General features: G+C 36.7%; 1 protein-coding gene across 5 annotated transcripts in view; it reads left to right on the top strand.

The window, feature by feature from the left end:
* LRP1B (LDL receptor related protein 1B) overlaps nt 1-21,264 on the top strand; it is a 1,938,012-nt gene that overhangs the window by 916,915 nt on the left and 999,833 nt on the right. For all 5 annotated transcript variants that reach the window (XM_084800259.1, XM_084800256.1, XM_084800258.1 and 2 more), the window contains one exon: nt 2,944-3,201. In XM_084800259.1, the coding sequence (XP_084656385.1) occupies nt 2,944-3,201 (258 nt within the window). The remainder of the gene's footprint in view (nt 1-2,943; nt 3,202-21,264) is intronic.

Below are 21,264 nucleotides of genomic sequence, written 5' to 3'. Positions count from 1 at the left end.
ATTCTATTTCCCCTTCTGAGTGAGAGTCAAACATACTCCCTATCTTTGAGTCTGTAAATTCTAGTATGGTTATCCTGTACAATATGGCTGAAATCTGCTTATACATGAGTACCTGCATTGTGTGTTTTTTTTTTCAGGTCTGGATGAGACTTTTTTTTCTGATCTAATCTATTTGGTGTTCTGTGAGCTTTAAAAAAATTTTTTTTGTATGTCCTTCTTTAGGTAACAGAAAATTTATGCAATGATTTTGTTAAAAATATTTTCTAGGCCTTTGTGCTGGGATTCTTTTCCTTCTATTTCTATTATTCTTAGGTTTGGTCTTTTTACAGTGTCCCAGATTCCCTGGATGTTTTGTGTCAGGTATTTTTTAGGCTTATTATTTTTTAACCTATATATCTATTTCTTCTATAGCCTCTTCAATGCCTGAGATTCTTCAATCTTTTGTATTCTGTTGGTGATGCTTGAATCTGTAGTTCCTGTTTACTTACTTAGATTTTCCATTTCCAAAATTCTTTCTGTCTTTCCTTTATTGATTCTATGTCCTTTTCCAGGTCTTGAATAGTTTAATTTATTTCCTTCAAATGTTTGTTTTTTACTTGGCTTTCTTTAAGGGATTTGCTCAATCCTCCACTTTTTAAAAATCAATTTCTCTAAGGTATGTATTCATTCCCCCTTTAAGGACCCCTGTCATCTTCATGGAGATGCTTTTAATGTTATTCATGTGTCAACTGTGTTGTAATATTCAAGGCTTGCTGTACTAGAATAGCTGGGCTATGTGAGTGACATATTTTCTTGGCTGCTGTTGACTGAGTTCTTATACTGGTATCTGGGCATCTTAGTAGATTATTATAGGTCTAGTTGCCTATCTAAGTTTGGCTTTGATAAGTGAGTCGTTTTTTTGCCCCTTGATTTCTATGTTTTTCTTGGATCTTCTGGCTAGAGTGATCTGTGCTTGGGTAGAGGTTGAGGCTGGACTGCTGATGGCTTGAGTGGCCTCTAGTCCAGCAGAGGGTCCTTCAGTTCTGGTGTTTTGCATGGCCTCCAGTTCAGCAGGATGTTTGCCAATGTAGTCTCTGATAGAGCAGGGTAAAGTGATTTCTTAGGAGAAAATATGTCAGTGCTTAGGAAATGACCTGGGCTACACTCAATAATTCGCTTTTTTTTACATTGAGAGAGAAAGGACATCAACTTTAGGAGAGAGTTTTTCTAGCTAAAAGACTTACTTTCTCTAACTTCACCATAAATAACAAGGACCGCTAAATAATTCTGATTTAAAATTTAGATTTATGTACTTACACCGATCACATATGGTAGATATATTTTCTTTGATTCTATTTCACAATGCTCAGGATGATCACTTAGTGTTTTGTGATATTTTTAAATATTCAATATTTTTAAGATTTATTTCACAGACTGAAACGTATGTATATGATTTTAAGTTTCGCAGAATGTTTCTAAGGAATCCTGCCATATAAAAATTCCAATCCATTTGTTTATCTCTGAGCACTATATTATTTAGCCATCCTCCTAGGTGTTCAAAATGGAACAAATAACGTATATAAGTAAGCAAATAGGAAAATATACATGCTATAGGTATGATAAGAAAGAAATGCTTGGTAAAAATTCATGGAGAAGACATGAAACTCTATTAGATGTAACAGAAACCCTCATCAGAAAGTGACTTCTAAACAATGAGGCAAGAAAGTCAGCCAATGTGGCATAAGAAGATGGTATTCAAGGAAGGGATCTGTGTTATCCAGTCTTCCTGGCTTATACAAGGAACACCACAGAGTGCAACTTTTCTAGAACAAGATCACAATCAGTGACAGTACTGGGAAGAAAAACATTAAAGACATAATGAGAATACATCTCAAGACAGTTCTCAAGACCTGTTACTGAACCTGATATTCTTTCATGTGTGATGAGTTTTTGGGGTACTAAACAGAAGTTGATATTATCTACTCGGTGTTTTGCTGCCATAATTATGGCTGGGGTAATGGTAGACACTGAGAGTAGACACCGTTATCAGGAAGGAAGACAGTTGAAAGGCTACTGAAGTAAATCTGGAGAGAAATGCGGGTAGTTTGACACAGGATGTGGTGGCAGTAGCTACGGAGAAACTGAGAATTCAGTTCTTGATAGGTTTGACATCTGAGCCAAAAAGACTTGGTTGTACATTGCAAAAGCTCATGAGAGAAGCTGAAGAGAGGAGTTTGGAATTCTCTGCCCTTGACTAACCACACTCATGTGATCATGTAACTGAGCTCCAGAGACACTAGTTTTCATGTGAGGTTTATTATTACTTTTGAATATGTCACCAAAATGTCAGACAATTTCAAAATGTCCATCAAAACCACATCAGTCCTAACATCACCAAAGCTGCAGTGAATAAAAGCACGCTCTTAAAGTTTGTTTTACATGTAGAATGATTGTTTGGCTTTTAGGTCAGTATGAAGCAAGAGAGGTCAAGATTACAAGAGCTTCTTGCTAGGAACCCAATTTTTCTGAGTTCTGCTTCGAAGAGTCTATTTCTGACCGTTCACATTCATTTTCCAAATGCACGTCCTTGTTTCCAAGCAAAGCTCAGAAACTACACCATAGGGTCATCCAGATACATCCACCGTTGCTAAAACAAAATTCACAGCATAAAACTTCCTTTATTAACCATCCATGGAAGTAAACAATATTGCTTTCACATTCAGACCACTCCTTATGACTTAAGGTATAATGGAAGCAAGTGCTCAGACAAATACATTTTCCCAGAGAGTGAAACAATACATGTAGTGAGCTATGTGTGCAGCGTATTTCAAAATGTTTTCATTCTTTTCTATTTCAATGATGGGTTACAAGTACAGGAGTAACTTTGAGTGGACACTGCATTACTGAATAAACAAGACAAATTCAACCCTTCTCCTTAACACCATTTTCTGTCTTTTATTCCAGAACCTACAGATAGGCCGCCAATGTTACTAATTGCAAGTCCTGAAACAATTGAGGTCTTCTACATTAATGGGAGTAAAATAACAACCATAAGCTCAGCAAACGGAAATGAGATCCATGCTTTAGACTTTATTTATAATGAAGAAATGATTTGCTGGATTGAATCAAGAGAGTCTTCTAATCAACTCAAATGTGGCCAGATGACAAAATCAGGAAGATTAACAGATCAAAGGATAATTAACATTCTTCAGTCCTTCCACAGTAAGTATGCCAATTTAGCTCATTGCCCTTTAAGAATTTCCTTTACAGACAAGCACATTGTCTCTACCTAGACTAGCTAGGATAGCTGCATATGTGAATATGAGTGTGCTGGGTCATAGTTTTCAGGTGTCCCTGCAAACAGCTTCAGTACCTTCTTGTTCCTAAGTAGCAAATTGCAGTGTTTTTTTGTAATACTTTATTTAATGCTGCCTGGAGTGTCACTCTTCTTGTAACTTACACTTTTCTCTGAAATATAGTTCACAATGTGACTGCAAAGATGGAATTTCAATAAAAGAAGAAAGCCAGAAAATTATTTTTATAATTATGAGTTAACTGGCTCAATTCTTTATTTCATATACACCGAAAACTATTATTTTTATGCCAACTGATATGAAAAAATCCTTATTGACTTTAATTAAAGCAACTCAGCATTTTTTGTTATTTTCAAAAATATCACCTATTAATGTTTGATTGATTTTGACTCTTCATGACTAATAATCACACTTCTCTCTATATATGGTGCCACACATGGCTATAAACCGTATTTGTGTGTTCCTGGATAGCCTTTTATGAAAAATGTTAATATATATTAATTCTGAATCTAAAAAAATAATGAAAATACCACAAACATTCAGAAAGAAAAAAACTTTAATGTGGAATAAATGTAATTTGCTTATAAAAAATAGTTGGTGCTTTGGAAAGCCGTTTACACCCAGATACACAAAAATTGCTATTTCACAGCATAAAATCATGCATGGGTTCAGGCCTTGGATTTGAACCAAGGCTCCAGCTCTTTGCCACATTTTGATTATCCAACCTAAACACAAATGTATTTATCTCCACAAATAGCATAAAGAGTGGCCACATAAAAAGTATATTCCATAGCCATGCAAGATTGCTCCCAATTTTTTAAATTTTTATTCACTTTACATCCTGATTGTAGCTCCTCCCTCATCTCCTTCCTGCCCTATCACCTCGTTCTCCGCCCCCCCCACCTCAGTCTCTTTGTCCTCAAAAAGGGGGAGATTTCCTCCCTAACCATCTGAACCCAGCTTATCAAGTCTATCAGGTGTGCCTGCATCCTCTTCCTCTGTGGTTTGGCAAGGCCACCCCACCACAAGCAGGCAACAGAATCCATGTCAGAGACAGCCTCTACTCCAATATTAGGAGACCCACTTGGAAACTGAGCTGCCTATCAACTACATCTGAGCGGGGTGTATAAAGTCTTCTTTATGCATGGTCCTTGTTTGGTGAACCAGTTTCTGCAGAGCCCACTGGACACAGACCTGCTGGCTCTGTTGGTCTCCTTGTGAAGCCTCTGTCCCCTCCAGTCCCTTCTATTCCCCAGCTCTTCCATATGACTTCCTGTGCTCTGGCCAAAGTTTGGCTGTGAGTGTCAGCATCTGCTTCGATGCTCTGCTGTGTGGAATCTTTCAGAGGACTTATGGTAGACTCCTGACCTGTTCCCTGTCTTCAGTCTTGGGGTGTCTATTCTGTTTGCCTTTCTGGATGAGAATTAAGCATCCTCCCTAGAGTCCTACTGGTTATTTAGCTTCTTTATATCTGTGGATTATAGTATGATTATCCTGTAGTATATGGTTAATATCTGCTTATAAGTGAGTACATCATGCATGTACTTCTGGGTCTGGGTTACTTCACTCAGGATGATCTTTTCTAGTTCCATCCATTTGCCTGCAAATTTCAAGGTATCCTTGTTTTCATAATTGCTGAGTAGTACTGCAATGGTGTAAATGAACCACAATTTCATTATCCATTCTTGGGTTGCAGGACATTTACACTGTTTCCATATTCTGGTTATTAAAAAAAAAAGACTACTATGAACATAGTTGAGCAAATGTCCTTGTTGTATGGTGGAGCATCTTTTGGGTATATGCCCAGTAATGATATGTCTGGGGCTTGAGGTAGCACTATTCCCATTTTTCTGAGAAAGTGTCAGATTGATTTCCAAAGTTGTTGTACAAATTTGCATTCCCACCAGCAATGGAGGAGTGTTTTGCTTTCTCCACATCCTTGCCAGCATGGGCTGTCATATGAGTTTTCAAATAGATCCATATTTATTACCCTGCACAAAACTAAAGTCCAAGAGGATTAAAGACCTCAATATAAGACCAGACACACTAAGCCTATTAGAAAACAAATCAAGATATTTACACAAATGGAGATTAATTTATTGATTTTTATTAAATGCTGAAGGCATATTAATTTTGAACTGAAGAAAAGAAATGCATTCTTATTATTTTATTTAGAGCAAATAGTTTTTATGAAGTTTGGTTTAAGTCATGTAATTTTATAGTCACTATTAATTTTTTAAAAGTGTTTAATATGATAAGGTAATTTAAAAATAATGTGGTCAGAAATGTGGGCAGGTTAGCTGGCCTTTTTCATGATTGTAAGATATGCATTTTAGCAACCTGTCACTGCCCAGCTGCCATTGAAGACGATGTGCCCTACATTTACTATGACAATTTGTGAGTTAATAGTGAAGTCTAAATATTCTGTGAATGTATAATTACATAAAATCTCTGTCACTTCATATAAGTGAATATAATGAAATGATGGAAGTCTAGTTGAATACACATCACCATTGACTCTTTCAGAGATTGCACTTGCAATTTTCAACACCACTATTTTTAGGTGCCTTTTGTCTGACCTTATAAGAAAGCAACACTTTCTTTTTAGACAAAACTTTTAAATATATGTCAAAAGGTTCTGTGCAAAAAAAAAAAAATCAAACAAGACAAATTAGAATGGTTCTGGTTGCAAATTTGTATGACTGTGGTGAGTCCTGTTATAGTTTTCAAGGCATTATAAATTTCATCTTTGCATATACAACTCATCCCCAAGTTAGCAGAAGAGATTGGCCCTTTCTGGTTTATAATAAGCAATTTAACTTAAAATATGAGTGTTATACAAAATTAACTGATTAAAACAAATCTAGGACATCTAAACCCCATATTTGTTTGCTAGTTTGTTATTGTTTGTTTACTTAAATGCTAGAAAAATGAATGTGCCCCAGATACAGATATAAAGATTTTATTGATCACGCTAAGTGGTTATCTGTGCAACAGGAAGCTATTAGTGTCTTCTACATGTAGAAAATTGATACTCTGAGAAGCCGGGTAATGCTATAGAGAAAGGATGGGCTGCTAGCTTAGATTTCAATTACTTACTAGTGTGGCCTATTAATGTTTTTTATTAGGAGTTTACTTATTATTACAGCAGTATTTTCTAACCTGCTGGCAATCAATCAAGACACAGACACCTGCTATATTTTTAACCTTAGTTAACATTAGTTAACCTGAGGCAGGGCACATATTAATCCCCTAACGTACTTCCCATAGTTGGTCAGGTATGGGATACATGCCCCAATCCTATGCCACCTTTTTCTAAAAATTTCTATCAAGCTGCCTCCCATGCGTAATCCCATATACTTACTAATATTCTTCATCTAGGCCAAATCCTCCATCCATGCCAACCATGTGCTTCTCCTCCATCGAACTCATAGTGACCTTTCTTTTTCTTCTCCTCTCCTCCCATCTCTCTGCCTCCCAAGATCCTCTCTGTCTCCTCCAACCCAGAACCTTAGACATGCCTATCCCATTTTCCCTGCCTGGGTGTAATGGCCTTTTATTGGTCAAACAGGTTAGGCTCTTAGGCAAGTGCAGGTGGGTCATAGAGACAAGAAGCAGTAAAAATAAATCAGACCAATCCCTAACAATCCCTTTTTTCTGTCTAAATAAAAAAAATCCATTTTTAAATATACAGTAAGAACAATTATGAAAAATTATAAAAACTAACAGGTGAGACTTACATAAATACTGTCTAATCAAAAGGTATTTGGCAACCTTGAAGAAAATATTATATGTTCTATCTTGTTGAGTGTAAAGTTTTGAGCCTAAATCAATATCTATCAAAGGTCATATCTATCAACCTAAAATGTCTATCTAGACCTAAAAATATCTTAACGCCTAAACAACAAAGTTTAATTTTAAAACTAACTATCTGGTCTTCAACCCTATCAGGGACTTGAGAAGGAATAAATTTAATTATCCCAGTAAACAGGAAGTGCAGGTTAGCAGCTTCCAAAATGAAAAAAAAATGACAAAGACAGTTTGATGCCTGAATAGTCCCCCAAAACTTTATCTAACATTGGAGCATAAATTTCAGTCTTCTGGCCCAATATATCTGACCGACATATTTGTGAAACAGGAACTATTGAGGACTTGCTTACACTGTCTTGGCAGATTTAGGCAGTCAACTCAGCTTGCATCCGAGCTTGCCCATTTTAGGCAGAAGTCTGTCTGTGGCAGATATAAGGACATTTTCCCCAGTGGATATTTTGCCATAGTCGAAGCTATCTCTATAAGGAGTATCTTTGATGTTCATCATCTTCTTTGAGGTAGTCTGGGTATTGCCATGAGGGAACCTGTCTTATTGTAAAAGAATCTTTAAAATAATAAAAATATTTTAAAATGCTGTGTTCTGCAGGTCTCGAAGGTTTTTGAAGATCTTATCTATTTTACCTTATCTGTCTGTAGAATCATACCTATCTATTAAGCCTGGGACGTATATTCCTATAACAAAAATAGACCAGCACTTGACATGACCAAGAGTTGATCAACCAACAGTTAACTTGTATTATTTAATTATCCTAAGCATCCTGCAATAGCACTATCAGAGTTTTGGAAATAAGCCATGTGTTGAATTATATGTATACAATACTTCATATTAAATAGAAATATAATGTGCGAAGAATAATATTAAATTTTAATTCTATTTAATGTATCAAAATTAAACTTATTTTTTATCAATATACAAAATTCTATATCAAGGAATTAAAATTAACCTTATTTGTGAGTGACAGCACCTTAAGTTGAGGAGTAGAGTCAATAATCTACTTTTTGTCCTATCATCCCTATATATTTCTGTATTTCCCCTTTATTTCTTTCCAACCCTTATCTCCATACCTTAGAAAGAAAGATAAAGAAAAAGAAAGAAATCCCTCAATCTAACCTCATTTTCTTTCTGAATATGAACAATAATAACTTATAACCTACTTCTAAGACAATAAATATCCATAGCCCAAGAAAACAACCAAAAACCTGCCCAAACCTCATGTGAGAAATGGCACATCTTTCTCTTAAGGTTTCTTCCAGCTGATTTGGGGCAAATAATACCTATGTAGATGCTCAAATAAAATTGGAAATAAAGTGGTTAAACAAGCTAATTATAATATTTGTGGTCCAGTCTCTAAATTTTGAGACATTTCAGGCTTAATATAAGTCCTGTGTGGGACAGTCTGAAATGCTGGACCAGTAGCCTTCTTTGAAGCTGTCCTTTTGTGATGAGGAAAAGCAACTAAAGCACTTGGGGCTGGAACATGAAGGATGCAGGATATCAGCATCTCAGCATATCTCTTAGGCCAATTACCCATTGGCACCAGTTCTTATGGAGATTTGCTGGCTTTTTTAGAACAGTGATATCATTTTTCCTTACATAAACCTAAAATTGAAGGTTATCCATCCTTTAGATCAGTAAGAACAGATAATCTATTATCACGTAAAAGGAATTTACATAGTACTTTTAAGGAAAATGTTGTCATTTTGAACCTAGACTGTCTCTGTAAGTAGTTCAACTTATTGGCAGGGGGTCACACCCTGACTTACTGTTGTGACTAGGCTAGTCTACAACTCAGAGTTCCACCTGGCTTTATCTCCACTGTGTTGGGATTATGGGAGTATGCCACCACCACCCCCCTTCAACTATTTCATCTCAATTCCAGTCAAAATCTTTAGAAATCTCAAGCAAAATTCAAGCAAGGAAACAAGAAAATTATAAGTCTTGAGTCAGTTGTGCCAATTTCGGCTTCAGTTAGTGAAACCCTGTCCACTATTCCTTGGAATTTAGTTATTGCTATATCTTTATGGCAGACCCTTTCCAGAAAGTGCTGACAAACACCTTGTAGCTAAAGAGCTTTGAATTCCAGCCACTATCAACTCTATGAGAAGGTTGGTTTCTTCTTCCCTTTTTGTGGCCAGTAATTTAGCCTCCTGGCTTTTTGCCTGTCTCCTGAAACTTTTCTAGAGAAGGTATGGAGAAGTGTGACTATGACTAAACCCATTGCAAAAAAATTCATAAACACCAAAACAAAGTCAAAAAAGATTTAGGAGCCTTCTGCCATGGTGCCTTGGAGAGGGATCATAGCACTCTATTTTATTATTTTTCTATGTGGTTAACTCTGTTTCCCAGTCCAGTTTAGAAAACTTCCAGCCTCCTACTTCTGCCTAACGTGCCATTTGTCTGCCGCCATCTCTGCTCTGTGACAGTTGAGCCTGCAGGCAGCTAGGAGCAGTGCCTATGAAATGCTCTGGCCCATGGAAGTTCTCTGGGAGGTATTCCCTCCTGCCAAACTAGGGCAAAATATTTTTAAGTATGTGGATACTTAAATTTAGTTGGGTGCCAATTTGTTGCAGTTAAAATACCAGTATGGCCTAATAATGTTTATCGAGCCTATAAATGATTATTACCGCAGTATTTTTTAACCGAATAGCAATCAATCAAGACACAGACACCTGTAATATTTTAAAATAGCCTTAGTTAACCTGGGACAGGGCAGATATTAATCGCCTAAGCTATTTCCCATAGTGGGTCAGGTATCCCATACCTGCCCCAATTCCATGCCAGCTTTTTCTAATAATTTCTATAAAGCTACCTACCTCCCATTCATAATCCCAAATGCTTGCTAATTATCATCGTCTGGGCCAAGCCATCCACATGTGCTTCGCCTCTACCTAACACATGATGGTGCAGCCTTCTCCTCTCCTCTCCTCTGGTCTCTCTTTCTCCAAAGATTGATTCTGTCTTCCCAAGCCAGGGAACCTTAGGCAAACCTATCCCATTTGCCTTGTCCAGGTGTGATGGCCTTTTATTAAGCAAATAGGTTAGTCGCTTAGGCAAGGTACAGGTAGGTGTGGCACAGAGACATCAAACAGTATTAGCATCAAAAGACACCAGACCAACCTCCAACAAGATTTCATAGCTTTCCCAAATACATCTTTGTATTTGGTTTCCCACATTAACAATACAAAAGATTAGTTCCCTAATAATGGTCAGGATCTTTGAAGGTTGTGAAAGGGATGGAAATGGTGAGTTATAAAGACAAGTTGTTCAAAATGTCCTACAATTTCTTCTTGTGTAGTTTCCATAAGAGTGTTGCTTCTTAACATTTGGGAGATCCTTAAGGCAATATTGTAGAATAAAAAAGAGTAACAATTAATAAATGGGACCTCATGAAACTGAAAAGTGTCTGTAAAGCAAAGGACACTGTCAATAAAGTATAACAACACTCTACCTCTGACAGAGAGCTAATATCCTACATATATGTATATATACTCATGAAAATAAACATCAACAAACCAAATAATACACTTTAAAATGGGGTACAGAGCTAAACAAAATTCTCAATAGAAGAATATCCCAGTGGTTGAGAGGCACATAAAAAATGCCCAACATCCTTAGTGATAAGGGAAATGCAAATCAAAACGACTCTGAGATTCCATCTTACACCTGGTGAAGATGTGGGAAAGGGGAACGACTCTTCCATTGCTAGTGGGAGTGCAAACTTGTACAACCACTTTGAAAATCAATTGGTGCTTTCTCAGCAAATTGGGAATGGCTCTACATCAAGACCTAGCTCTACTACTCCTGGGTATACCCAAAAGAAGATTTACCATACAATAAGGTCACTTACTCAACAAATTCATGGTGGCATTATTCATAATAGCCAGAAACTAGAAACAATCAAGATGCCCTTCAACTGAAGAATGGATAAAAGAATTGTGGTATATGTACACAGTGGAATACTATTCACCTATCAAAAGCAAGGACATCATGAAATTTGCAGGCAAATATGTGATTCTGCATGATGTAACCCAGACACAGAAGGACACATTTGGTATATACTCACTTATAAGCAGATATTAGCCATATAATGGAGGATAACCATATTATAATCCACAGAACTAAAAGAGCTAAAACAGAGTGGACAATAACATGCTTAAGAAATTATATTAACTATGGAACACTGGAGAAAGTGATGGAGTAAACTTTTACTGAATTTTATATTTTCATTTTTTATACTAGTTTATATTTCATATTTTATGTTTTATTCTCTAAGGCATAGACTTGGAAGATATTTCTAATTAATTTATTTGAAAATAAACTTGATTTTCAATAATGTATTCTAAGAAAATACATTTCTAGCAGGTAATTATTTTCTAAATGTTTTATTGGAGAACACAATAACAGAAACAGATATTCAAATCAAACAAGCTATGATCCCCTCAGGGGACCATATTCAACAGTGAACGTAGTAGATAAGGATAGTATTGATTTATTTTATTGCTAAAGATATATTGTCATATATACTTTGGCTCCGTTGTTATGTATACTTCTCAAATATTATAAATATTCTGATGATGACTTTGCATGTCCTAGCATGGATTTGACTTCTTACAATCCATTCTTGCTCTCTGTTCTAGTCCAGCAGACTAAAAGTTACCATGGCCAGTGCCTTGTGTCCTTTAGCCTCTGAGTTTGCTCCATGTTGCCTGCTTTTATCATCTACCCAAGCCCATGTCTGTGGTAAAACATAGCCCCTTTTCCACTTGCAGATCTGCCTGCACTTAGTTAATTAAATCATGGATGGAATTTTTCTTTCGTTTTAACAGCTGAATTTTGTCTTCTATACATCTTAAATCATTTTCTGTAACTTTGATCCATAATCTTTAGGGAGAAAGTTTGCTTAATACTCTATTGAGTTCATTTGCAATCATAAGACATCGACATTGTTTATAATAGTGAGTTATACTCGGAGGTGAAGTCAACATCTTAAAATATGCTAACAGTGTTTTCATGATTTCTACCACTATGTTTTACACACACACACACACACACACACACACACACACACACACACACACACTGAGCTAAGATAACATAATTTCCCAGGTGTTCACTGTACAGCCAGGCCTAGCTTTACCTTCTTATCTTCCTTCAGCTTCCTGAGTAGTTGGGGAGAAAATTGGGTACCATCAGGCCATATTACATTGTTTCAGTTTGCTTTCACCTGGTTACTAGTAAAGTAGTTTACTTCAGTGGAGAATTTTATTTTTTAAAATCCCGATGGATTGATTATGCTTTCTTATTATTTAACACAAAATGGTGTACTCGCTTTGCATTTCTCCTAAGGTAAAACAAAGCTTTACCTTCTGGCTTCTCTGTGGGCAACCAGTCTCTTCTGCTTCTCTCTCTCTGACACGAATTCTGTGTTGTCCAGGGAAGTAAGGGTTGCAGTTTAATCTCTGATACAGTTTAGTCTCTCATTTTATTCTATGGGGATCAGGAGCAGGGGAAAGGGGGATGAATGGTGATGGAGCCACTCAGAATCCCAGAAAACAGACTCTGGAGACCAGACACAAGGTGCAGAATAAGTTTACTGAGAAGTGTATAAGCCTTTATATGATCGCAGGGCCAATCAGACCATCCCATGCTAGCCTGAAACACCAGAGCAAACAATCAGCTGTAAGTTGTAGCTTTAAGAAATGGGTCAAGGTGAGGTGCAAGGTCACCTCAGGAGAAGGGGGAAGCAGTCACCGCCCCAGCCTTGGATCCCTATTGAGAGTTCACTAATGTGCCCAGAGGCCATAGCAGATACACACTGTGTGCAGTGGATCAGAATTTTTCTAGGAGCCTTAGGAGCGGCTGAGGCTTCACTCACCATTCTCTGTGCCCACACTGTCTGGCCACTCACCATTTTCTATGGGCTTCCAAAAGCCTTATCTCAACACGCCCCATATTATTTCCTATGACATCATATTCTTTCTGTATGTCTTCCAGTTTAGCATCCTGCTAAGCCTGGAATTTGTTCTTCTACTTCCTCACAACAGAGAAAATGCATTTAACAATTAGTCTGGAAAACAACATCCTGGTAGAAGATGCTCAGAGGTTCATCATCCTCTAGTGAAAGGGAATTGTAGAAATGCTGGTGATGGACCAGCCTTACACCATATGGTAATATTAGAAAAGCAGTGTGTTCTTTTTGGTTGTTCATGTCTTCCCCCAGGCAGTCCTTAGCAGATTGGTTATATTTTAATAAGAATATTCTATGAAATGTAATTTTGCACAAGTAGTTAAAGTAAGCACTTTTACTTGGACAGAGACTATCTTGTGCAGGAATATTTCAACTCTATTCCCTAGACCTTCAATGGTAAATTTCTGTCTTTGGAGGAAATTCATCATCTATATAAACCTCTTTGTACATTTCTATACCTCTCATTTTCTATTTAACATAATTATAAGGACTCATAAAATGTGGACCCTTTTTTTTCTGAGACATGAACTATCACTTGGATATGTGCAAAGCTAATGAACATGCTTTATTCCTTCAGGGAATTGGAGTGTAAGGGATGAGAATACACCATTACCAATGTTTCTGTTTTATGAAAGTGGCTAATGATGCTGGTCTGAGAAAGAGCATTTCAGATGCCTTTTTTTTTAATAGTAAATTGAAACTGGCTTTGGATTGACTCATCCTGAGTAGCAGTCAGTACAGAGCTGTGGTAGGCCTTCCTGAGTGCCTGGATAGAAAGGAAAACCAAGCAACACAAAATAAAATTTCTTTACACTCTGCTCTTGTATACATTTGTCTTTGCTGTTCGTTCATCTCTTTGACTGTCAAGCTATAAAGACTGTGACTATCTTATTATTTGACAGTGAGCATGCAACTTGTGAAAGCAGAAGCTGGGGATTTGCCAGACTTCAACGTTTGTAGCCCGTTTTTCTCGGCATTTGTTAAAATATATTTCGTACATACAAGATCCAAACACACTCCCTTCCAAACTGATGCCATATAAGTCTGTAAGTCCTGACTGCTCAGTATTACATCTAGACTTACATGTTTATTATTTTATCCAAAAACTCTTAAATAAGCATTATTTAAAGCATTGGCTTTCATATGAGAATTTTGCTCAAGTGTTTCATGTGCTTTGACCGTATTCACTGTTCTTAGCCTTATCCAGCCTCTTATGTCCTAGTCCTAAGTCCAATTTCCAAAATTCTCACTATTACCAAAAATTGTATAGATGGTACTTATATAGAATATGTACTATATTGTTTAACATAGTTATATACAGCATTTATGGTATATTTTAATATCTCAAATAACTTTTATGTTATCTGCATGGAGAATATTATTTGATTCGTATTTGACTTAATTAATAGCATCAAAAAGGAAGTCATTTCTTGATATGCTAAAAATATTAACCAAAAAGTAACATAAATTAATGGCAATCATAAATAAATGATTAAGTGGCAAAATTCTGACAAAATGTTAAAAAATTTTGGTAGGTTATATTTTTTCCTCCCAGTGAACAATCTATCAATCTATCAATCTCTTTAAAATTTTGCCTGATTATCCAGAATTTCTTATTTTTTCTTTAAAATTTTTTTCATATTTTATTAATTTATTCATATTACATCTCAATGGTTATCCCATCCCTCGTATCCTCCCATTCCTTCCTCCCTCCCATTTCCCCCTTACTCCCCTCCCCTATGACTGTGACTGAGGAGGACTTCCTCCCCCTGTATATGCTCATAGGGTAACAAGTCTCTTCTTGGTATCCTGCTATCCTTCCTCGGAGTGCCACCAGGTCTCCCCATCCAGGGGATGTCATCAAATATGGCACACCAGAGTTCGTGTGAAAGTTAGACCCCAATTTTTATTATGTTATTTTATAACTTAAAAAATTTTAATTTCAATATTTTGATCATATCCTATCCTTTCCCCAAGTCTTTTCAGATCCTCATTTTTTCTCTACCCATCCAACTTTAAATTCTCAAAACCCAACCAAAAGCCCAATAAACAACAAAACAGCCAAAATCTAGATAATAAAATACATCAACACTCAAAAAGACAAAAACAAACCAAAACAAAACAAAACAAGAATGTTTTTGGTTGTGAGCCTAGCCTTTAACGGCTCATGTCCCCTGGAGGGGGAGACCTGGTGGCACTCAGAGGAAGGACAGCAGGTTACCAAGAAGAGACTTGATACCCTATGAACATATACAGGGGGAGGTAATCCCCCTCAGTCACAGTGATAGGGGAGGGGAATAAGGGGAAAAGAGGAGAAAGGGAAGAATGGGAGGATACAAGGGATGGGATAACCATTGAGATGTAACAAGAATAAATTAATAAAGAAAAAAATTTTAAAAAAATGTGAAATTCATTATTTCTTGGTCAACTACTTCTGAATATGAGATTTGCCCTGGAGCGTTTTATATGCATAGTGTCATCCCACTGAAGAAAATTGATTTTCCCTCTACATGGCAGTTCTATTGTTTAACTTTACATTCATAGCTAGGTATTCATTCATTCATCATTTGTTTTTAAAAATATAATAAAATAAAATATAATAAGATAAAACAGAAAACTGTCACATAGAATTTGGACAAGACAAAATAATAGAAGGAAAAGAGCTCAAGAGAGTACATGAGTGTCAGAGATATGGTTATTCACACTCAAGAATTCCATAAAAATAATAAGCTGGTAGCTATAATGTAAGTGATAAGGGTCTAGTGCGTATCTCTGATGGCCCTATGCATGATAAAACAGTCTCTGTGAGTTCCTACAGGTTTTCTCATATTGGCTTAGAGGGCCTTGTAATTTTGGTGTTCTCTATCTCCTCTCGCAAACCACTTAGCAAATCAATCTGGTACTTTCTCAGAAAACTGGGAATAGTTCTACCTCAGGAACCAGCTATAGCACTCCTGGGCATATACCCGAAAAAATGCCTCACCATATAACAAGGACATTTGCTCAAATATGTTCATAGCATCCTTATTTGTCCCAGCCAGAATCTGGAAACAACCTAGATGTCACTCATCTGAAGAACGGATAAAGAAACTGTGGTACATTTACACAATAAAATACTAGTCAGCTATTAAAAACAAGTAAATATTGAAATTCGTAGGCAAATGGGTGGAACTAGAACAGATCATTGTGAGGCAGGTAACCCAGACACAGAAAGACATCTATGGTGTATACTGACTCATAAGTGGATATTAGCCACTTAATACAGGATAACCACACTACAATACACAGACCTAAAGAAGCCAAATAACACGGAGAAGTCTACAGAGAATGCACAATTCTTATTCAGAAGGGAAGATAGAATAGGCCCAGGGAGTGGTTGAAGAGAAGGAACAGGAAGGGAGCCTACCATAGAGACCCTCTGGAAGACTCCACCCAACAGGAGATACAAGCAGATGCTGAGATTCACAACCAAACTTTGGGAGTTGGGGGATAGAATGGCCTGGAGGGCACAGTAGCTACACAAGGAGCTCTGCCATGGAGCCAACAAGTCTGGGCAGAGGAGTGGTGTGCTGCAGAGACTGATGCACCAACGAAGGACCAAGCATGGTGAGGATCTAAATCTTCTGCTCAGAAGTGGTATAGAGGCAGCACAGTCTCCTGGTGGGGCCCCTAATATGAGTACCATGGACTCCTGCTGACATGGACTCGTGGATCACTTTCTCCTGGTGCGGTGGCCTTGCCAGACCACAGAGGAAGAGGAGACAGACAGTCCAGATGAGACTTGATAGGCTGAGGTTCGGGGAGGAGTGCTACCCATTTCTGAGGACTAGGAAAGGGAAGAGGGAGATGAGGGCAGAGGGTGGGACTGGGAGGTGTTGAGAGAGGGGGCTACAATTGGGATGTAAAGTGAATGAATAAAAAAATAATTAAAAAAATCATTAAAAAAAAAACCGTGCTGCCTCCTCTGTGTGGTTCCTGGATCTCTGAGGAGACTCCGATGGAGGCATTCCATGTCAGCCTGAGTATTACAATATCTCTAATTCTCAATGTGAAGTCTGGCTATAGGTCCCTATACATGTTCCTATCTGCTGCAGGAGGAAGTTTCTCTGATGATGGTTGAACAAGGCAACTAATTAAGGAGAGCTCATTTTATCACTATTCTTTTTATTTTCTTTTAAACCTGTTATTTGAATTTTCCCTAGGTGTCTGGGATACCTAGTCTTGGGTTCTTGGTCACTCAAACAGTGTCAGGTATGGGTTCTAATCTCAGAGAGCTTACCTTAAGTCAGATAAGTTACAGGTTGGTTACTCCAAGTTCTGTGCCACCATTTCTTTAGCACATCTAACTTTTAACACTGTTGAAGATAAAGGATTTGTGGCTGGTTTGATGTTTATATTTCTCTTGTTTCATAGTATCCAGAGTTCCTTCTTGTCCCAAAGACAGTGGAACAATAGGAAGAAGGCTCTTTGTACCCAACAGCTTGACATCTCCATCGTCTATTATAGGTGCTGTATCCAACAGTCAGGCCTTGTTCAGTCTCTGAAGAGCAACATATAGTGTTGGCAACAGCACAGGTTATTTGAAGACTCCTATGAGGCCACTTTGGCCAACAAATCAATTAGATGTAATGCAAATCTGGTACTGGAAGCTTTGTTTGGTGACAAGATTTGGCCAGTTGGGACTCTGTCTCCCCCAATACTTGGTGATTTATATTTGGTTCACCTTCATGCATGAATATATATTTAGGAGGTTTCTATTGTATTAAGATCTCATATTACCCTTCAAATGAACCTTAATTTTAGTTGTACATTCCAAAATTTCATCCCATCGCCCACTATACCCTTCCCAACTGATCTTCCAACTCCAGACTCCCACAATCCGCCCATAAATATCTTTTGATATGGTTCCTAATGAGATCTATATTTGCCCCTTGTCCTTATTCTATACCTGCTTTCTGTGGTTCTACAGATTGTAGTTTGGTTATCAGTGACTTCACAGCTAATATCCACACAGAGGTAAATACATACCACATTTATCTTTCTGATTCTGGAGTACTATTCTCAGAATGAATTTTTCTTCTGTGCATTTTCCTGAAAACTACATGATGTCATTTTTTTAAATGATTGAGTAATACTTGAATGTGAAAATGTATCATGTTTTCTTTAACCACTCTTCTGTTGAGTAACATCTAGATTTTTTTTCAATTTCTGTCTATTATAAAGAACCAATGACCAAAGTTGAACCAGTGTCTCTGAAGAAGGATGAAACATCCTTTGGGTATATATCTATGAGTAGTACAGCTGGATCTTAAGTTAGACCAATTTCCATCTTCCTGAGGAATTCCCACACTGATTTTCACAATGGCTGCATTACTTTGCCCTCCCACCAGCCCTGTATAAGTCATCAGCATGAGCTGTCATCTTGTTTTGTTGATCTTAGCCATCTTGACAGGTGTAAGATGAAATGTACTTTTGATTTGCATTTCCCTGATGACTAAGAGTGTTGAACATTTCTTTAAGTGTTTTTCAGCTGTTTTAGTTTCCTTTATTGAGAATTCTGTTTAGATGTGTACTCCATTTTTATTGGGTTGTTTTTTTTTTTCTTGATATCTAGTTTCTTGAGTTTCTACAGATATTTTGGATATAGCACTTAAAAATATTTTCTTATTCTGTAGGCTGCTGATTTGTCTCAATAACAGTGTCCTTTCCCATGCAGAAGTTTCTCAGTATCATGAGTTCCCATTTATTAATTGTTAATCTTATTGCCAGTGCTAATGGTATTGTTTGCAAAGTCTTTTCTGTGGCAATGAGTTCAAAGCTATTCCCTACTTTCTCTTCTATCTGGATTATGGTAGTATATGGTTTTATGTAAAGGTCTTTGGTGAAATTGAAGCTGAGTTTTCTGCAAGGTGATAGTAAGTATCTATTTAGACTCAGGTTGTCAAGTGTGCGGGTTTATGTCATTCATGATCTTCAACTCAATTCTATTAATCAACTAACCATTTTGGTGCCAGTAAAATACTGTTTTGTTATTACTATAGCTTCATACCACAACTTTAAACCTCCAACAGTTAGTTCTTTTATTATTCAGTAATATTTTAGCTATCCTGTTTTTTGTCTTTTGTTTTTATTTTTTTACTTCAGTGTGTGCATGTGTGTTTTCATATGAAGCTGAAAATTGTCCTTTCAATTTCTGTAAATAATTATCAAGTTCTATGAATAATTATGCTGGAATTTTGATTGGATTGCAGAGAATCTCAAGTTTTATTTCAGTTTTGGCAAGAACACTATTTTTACTATGTTAATCTTGCTTATTTGTGAACATAGGAGAGGTTTTTTGTCTTGTTATATATATTATTCTTCAGTTATGTAAAGTTGTATCACACAAGAATTTTATTTGCTTGGTGAGAGGTCGCCAAAGGTTTTTGTTATATTGAGACTGTTGTGAAAGGTTTTGTTTCCCTGTTTTCTTTCTCATACCATTTATCTTTTATACATAAGAGAGCTGCTGATTTGTGTGAATTAATTTCGTGTCCACTTACCAGGCTGAAAGTTGTATCCACTTACCAGGCTGTCAGAGTTTCCTCGTTGAATTTTTAGGGTAGTTTATATATCCCATCATATTATTAGCAAATAAAATCATTTGACTTCTCCCTTTCCAACTTTTATCCCCTTGATTTCCTTCAGTTGTCTTATTACCCTAGCTAAGATATTAAGTGCTGTATGGAATAGGTATGGAGAAAGTGGGCAACACTGTCTTGTTCCCAGTTTTACTGGGATTGCTTTGAGTTTCTCCCCACTTAATTTTATACTGGCTATCTGTTTGTTGCATATTGCCTTTAACCTATTGAGGCATGCCCCTTGTATCCCTAATCTCTCCAGGACTTTCATCATGAAGTGATGTTGGATTTAATTAAGGGAGTTTTTCTCATTTATGTGCTGGTCCTGCAATTTTTGTGTTTCAGTTTGTTTCTATCATGGACTACATTTGTTGCTTGTCATACACTGAAACAGCTTTGAATCTCTGTGAGGAAGTGTACGTGATCACGGTGCATGATCTTTTTGATGGGTTTGGCTTCAGTGTGAAAGTATTCTACTGAGTTTTTTTTTTTTTTTTTTTTTTGCATCTATGATCATAAGGGAATTTGGTCTGTAATTCTCTTCCTTTGTTGAGTTTTTATGTGTTTAGGGTAGCAGAGTGACTGTGGCCTCGTGAAATGAACTGGGAAATGTTTCTTCTGATACTATTTTGTGAAATAATTTAAGGAGTATTGACATTATCTCTTCTTTAAAGGTCCGGTAGAATTATGCACTAAAATCATCTTGCCATGGACTTTGATTGGGAGACTTTAATAATTACTTCTATTTCACTAGGTAGTGTAGATCTGTTTCAATTGCTTATCTGATCTTGATTTAACTTTGGTAAGTGTTATGTATCCAGAAAATTATCTATTTCTTTTAGATATTCTAATTTGATTGAATTTTAGTTTTAATGTGCGGATTTCCTCAGTAACTGTAGTTATATTTTCATTTTTTAAAAGTTTGTTAATTTGGATATTCTCTCTCCATTTTACTACAGAGAACCAACTCCTTGTTCTATTGATGCTTTGTATTGTTTTGCTTTCTGTTTATTTGTATTTTATTGACTTCAGTCCCGACTTTATTTCTTGCCATCTACTCCCCCTGGTGTGAGTGACGGTTTTTGTTCTAGAAATTTCAGGTATGCTATTATGTGGCCAGTATGAAATCTCTAAAAAATTTTTAATATGGACACTTAGCGATATGACCTTGCCTCTTAGGGAAGTCAGAATTTTAAACCAAACTGTAAACTAAATTATCTATTTCATTTAAGAGAATGTTATGATACATTTGGAGAATATTTTAGCCAAAGATTTATTGGTTATATGTATGTTGTCTGAATATCCTCCTCTTGGCCTTTGGGCCCCATTGTACCAAGCTAAACTACCACCTGTCGTCTGCAAGAGTGTCTCAGTCTATAGGGATAAGCCTGTTGCCCAGAGCAACAGAAAAGGCATTATCTTTTAAAACCAACTTTTTAAAATTTTCTTTCTACTTTTAGTGTTTAAGTATACCTTAGGAATCTTGGACCTGGGTTTCTACATTTGTTGTGGCTATCTTTGCCTTTGTGCTTTGGAACCTAACTTAGTCTG

The sequence above is a fragment of the Acomys minous genome, assembly GCF_964271855.1.
Source record: "Acomys minous genome assembly, chromosome: 10".
In the NCBI taxonomy this organism is placed as follows: domain Eukaryota; kingdom Metazoa; phylum Chordata; class Mammalia; order Rodentia; family Muridae; genus Acomys; species Acomys minous.
Note: the sequence above shows the minus strand (reverse complement) of the source record. Positions and strands in the feature narration are given on the sequence as shown.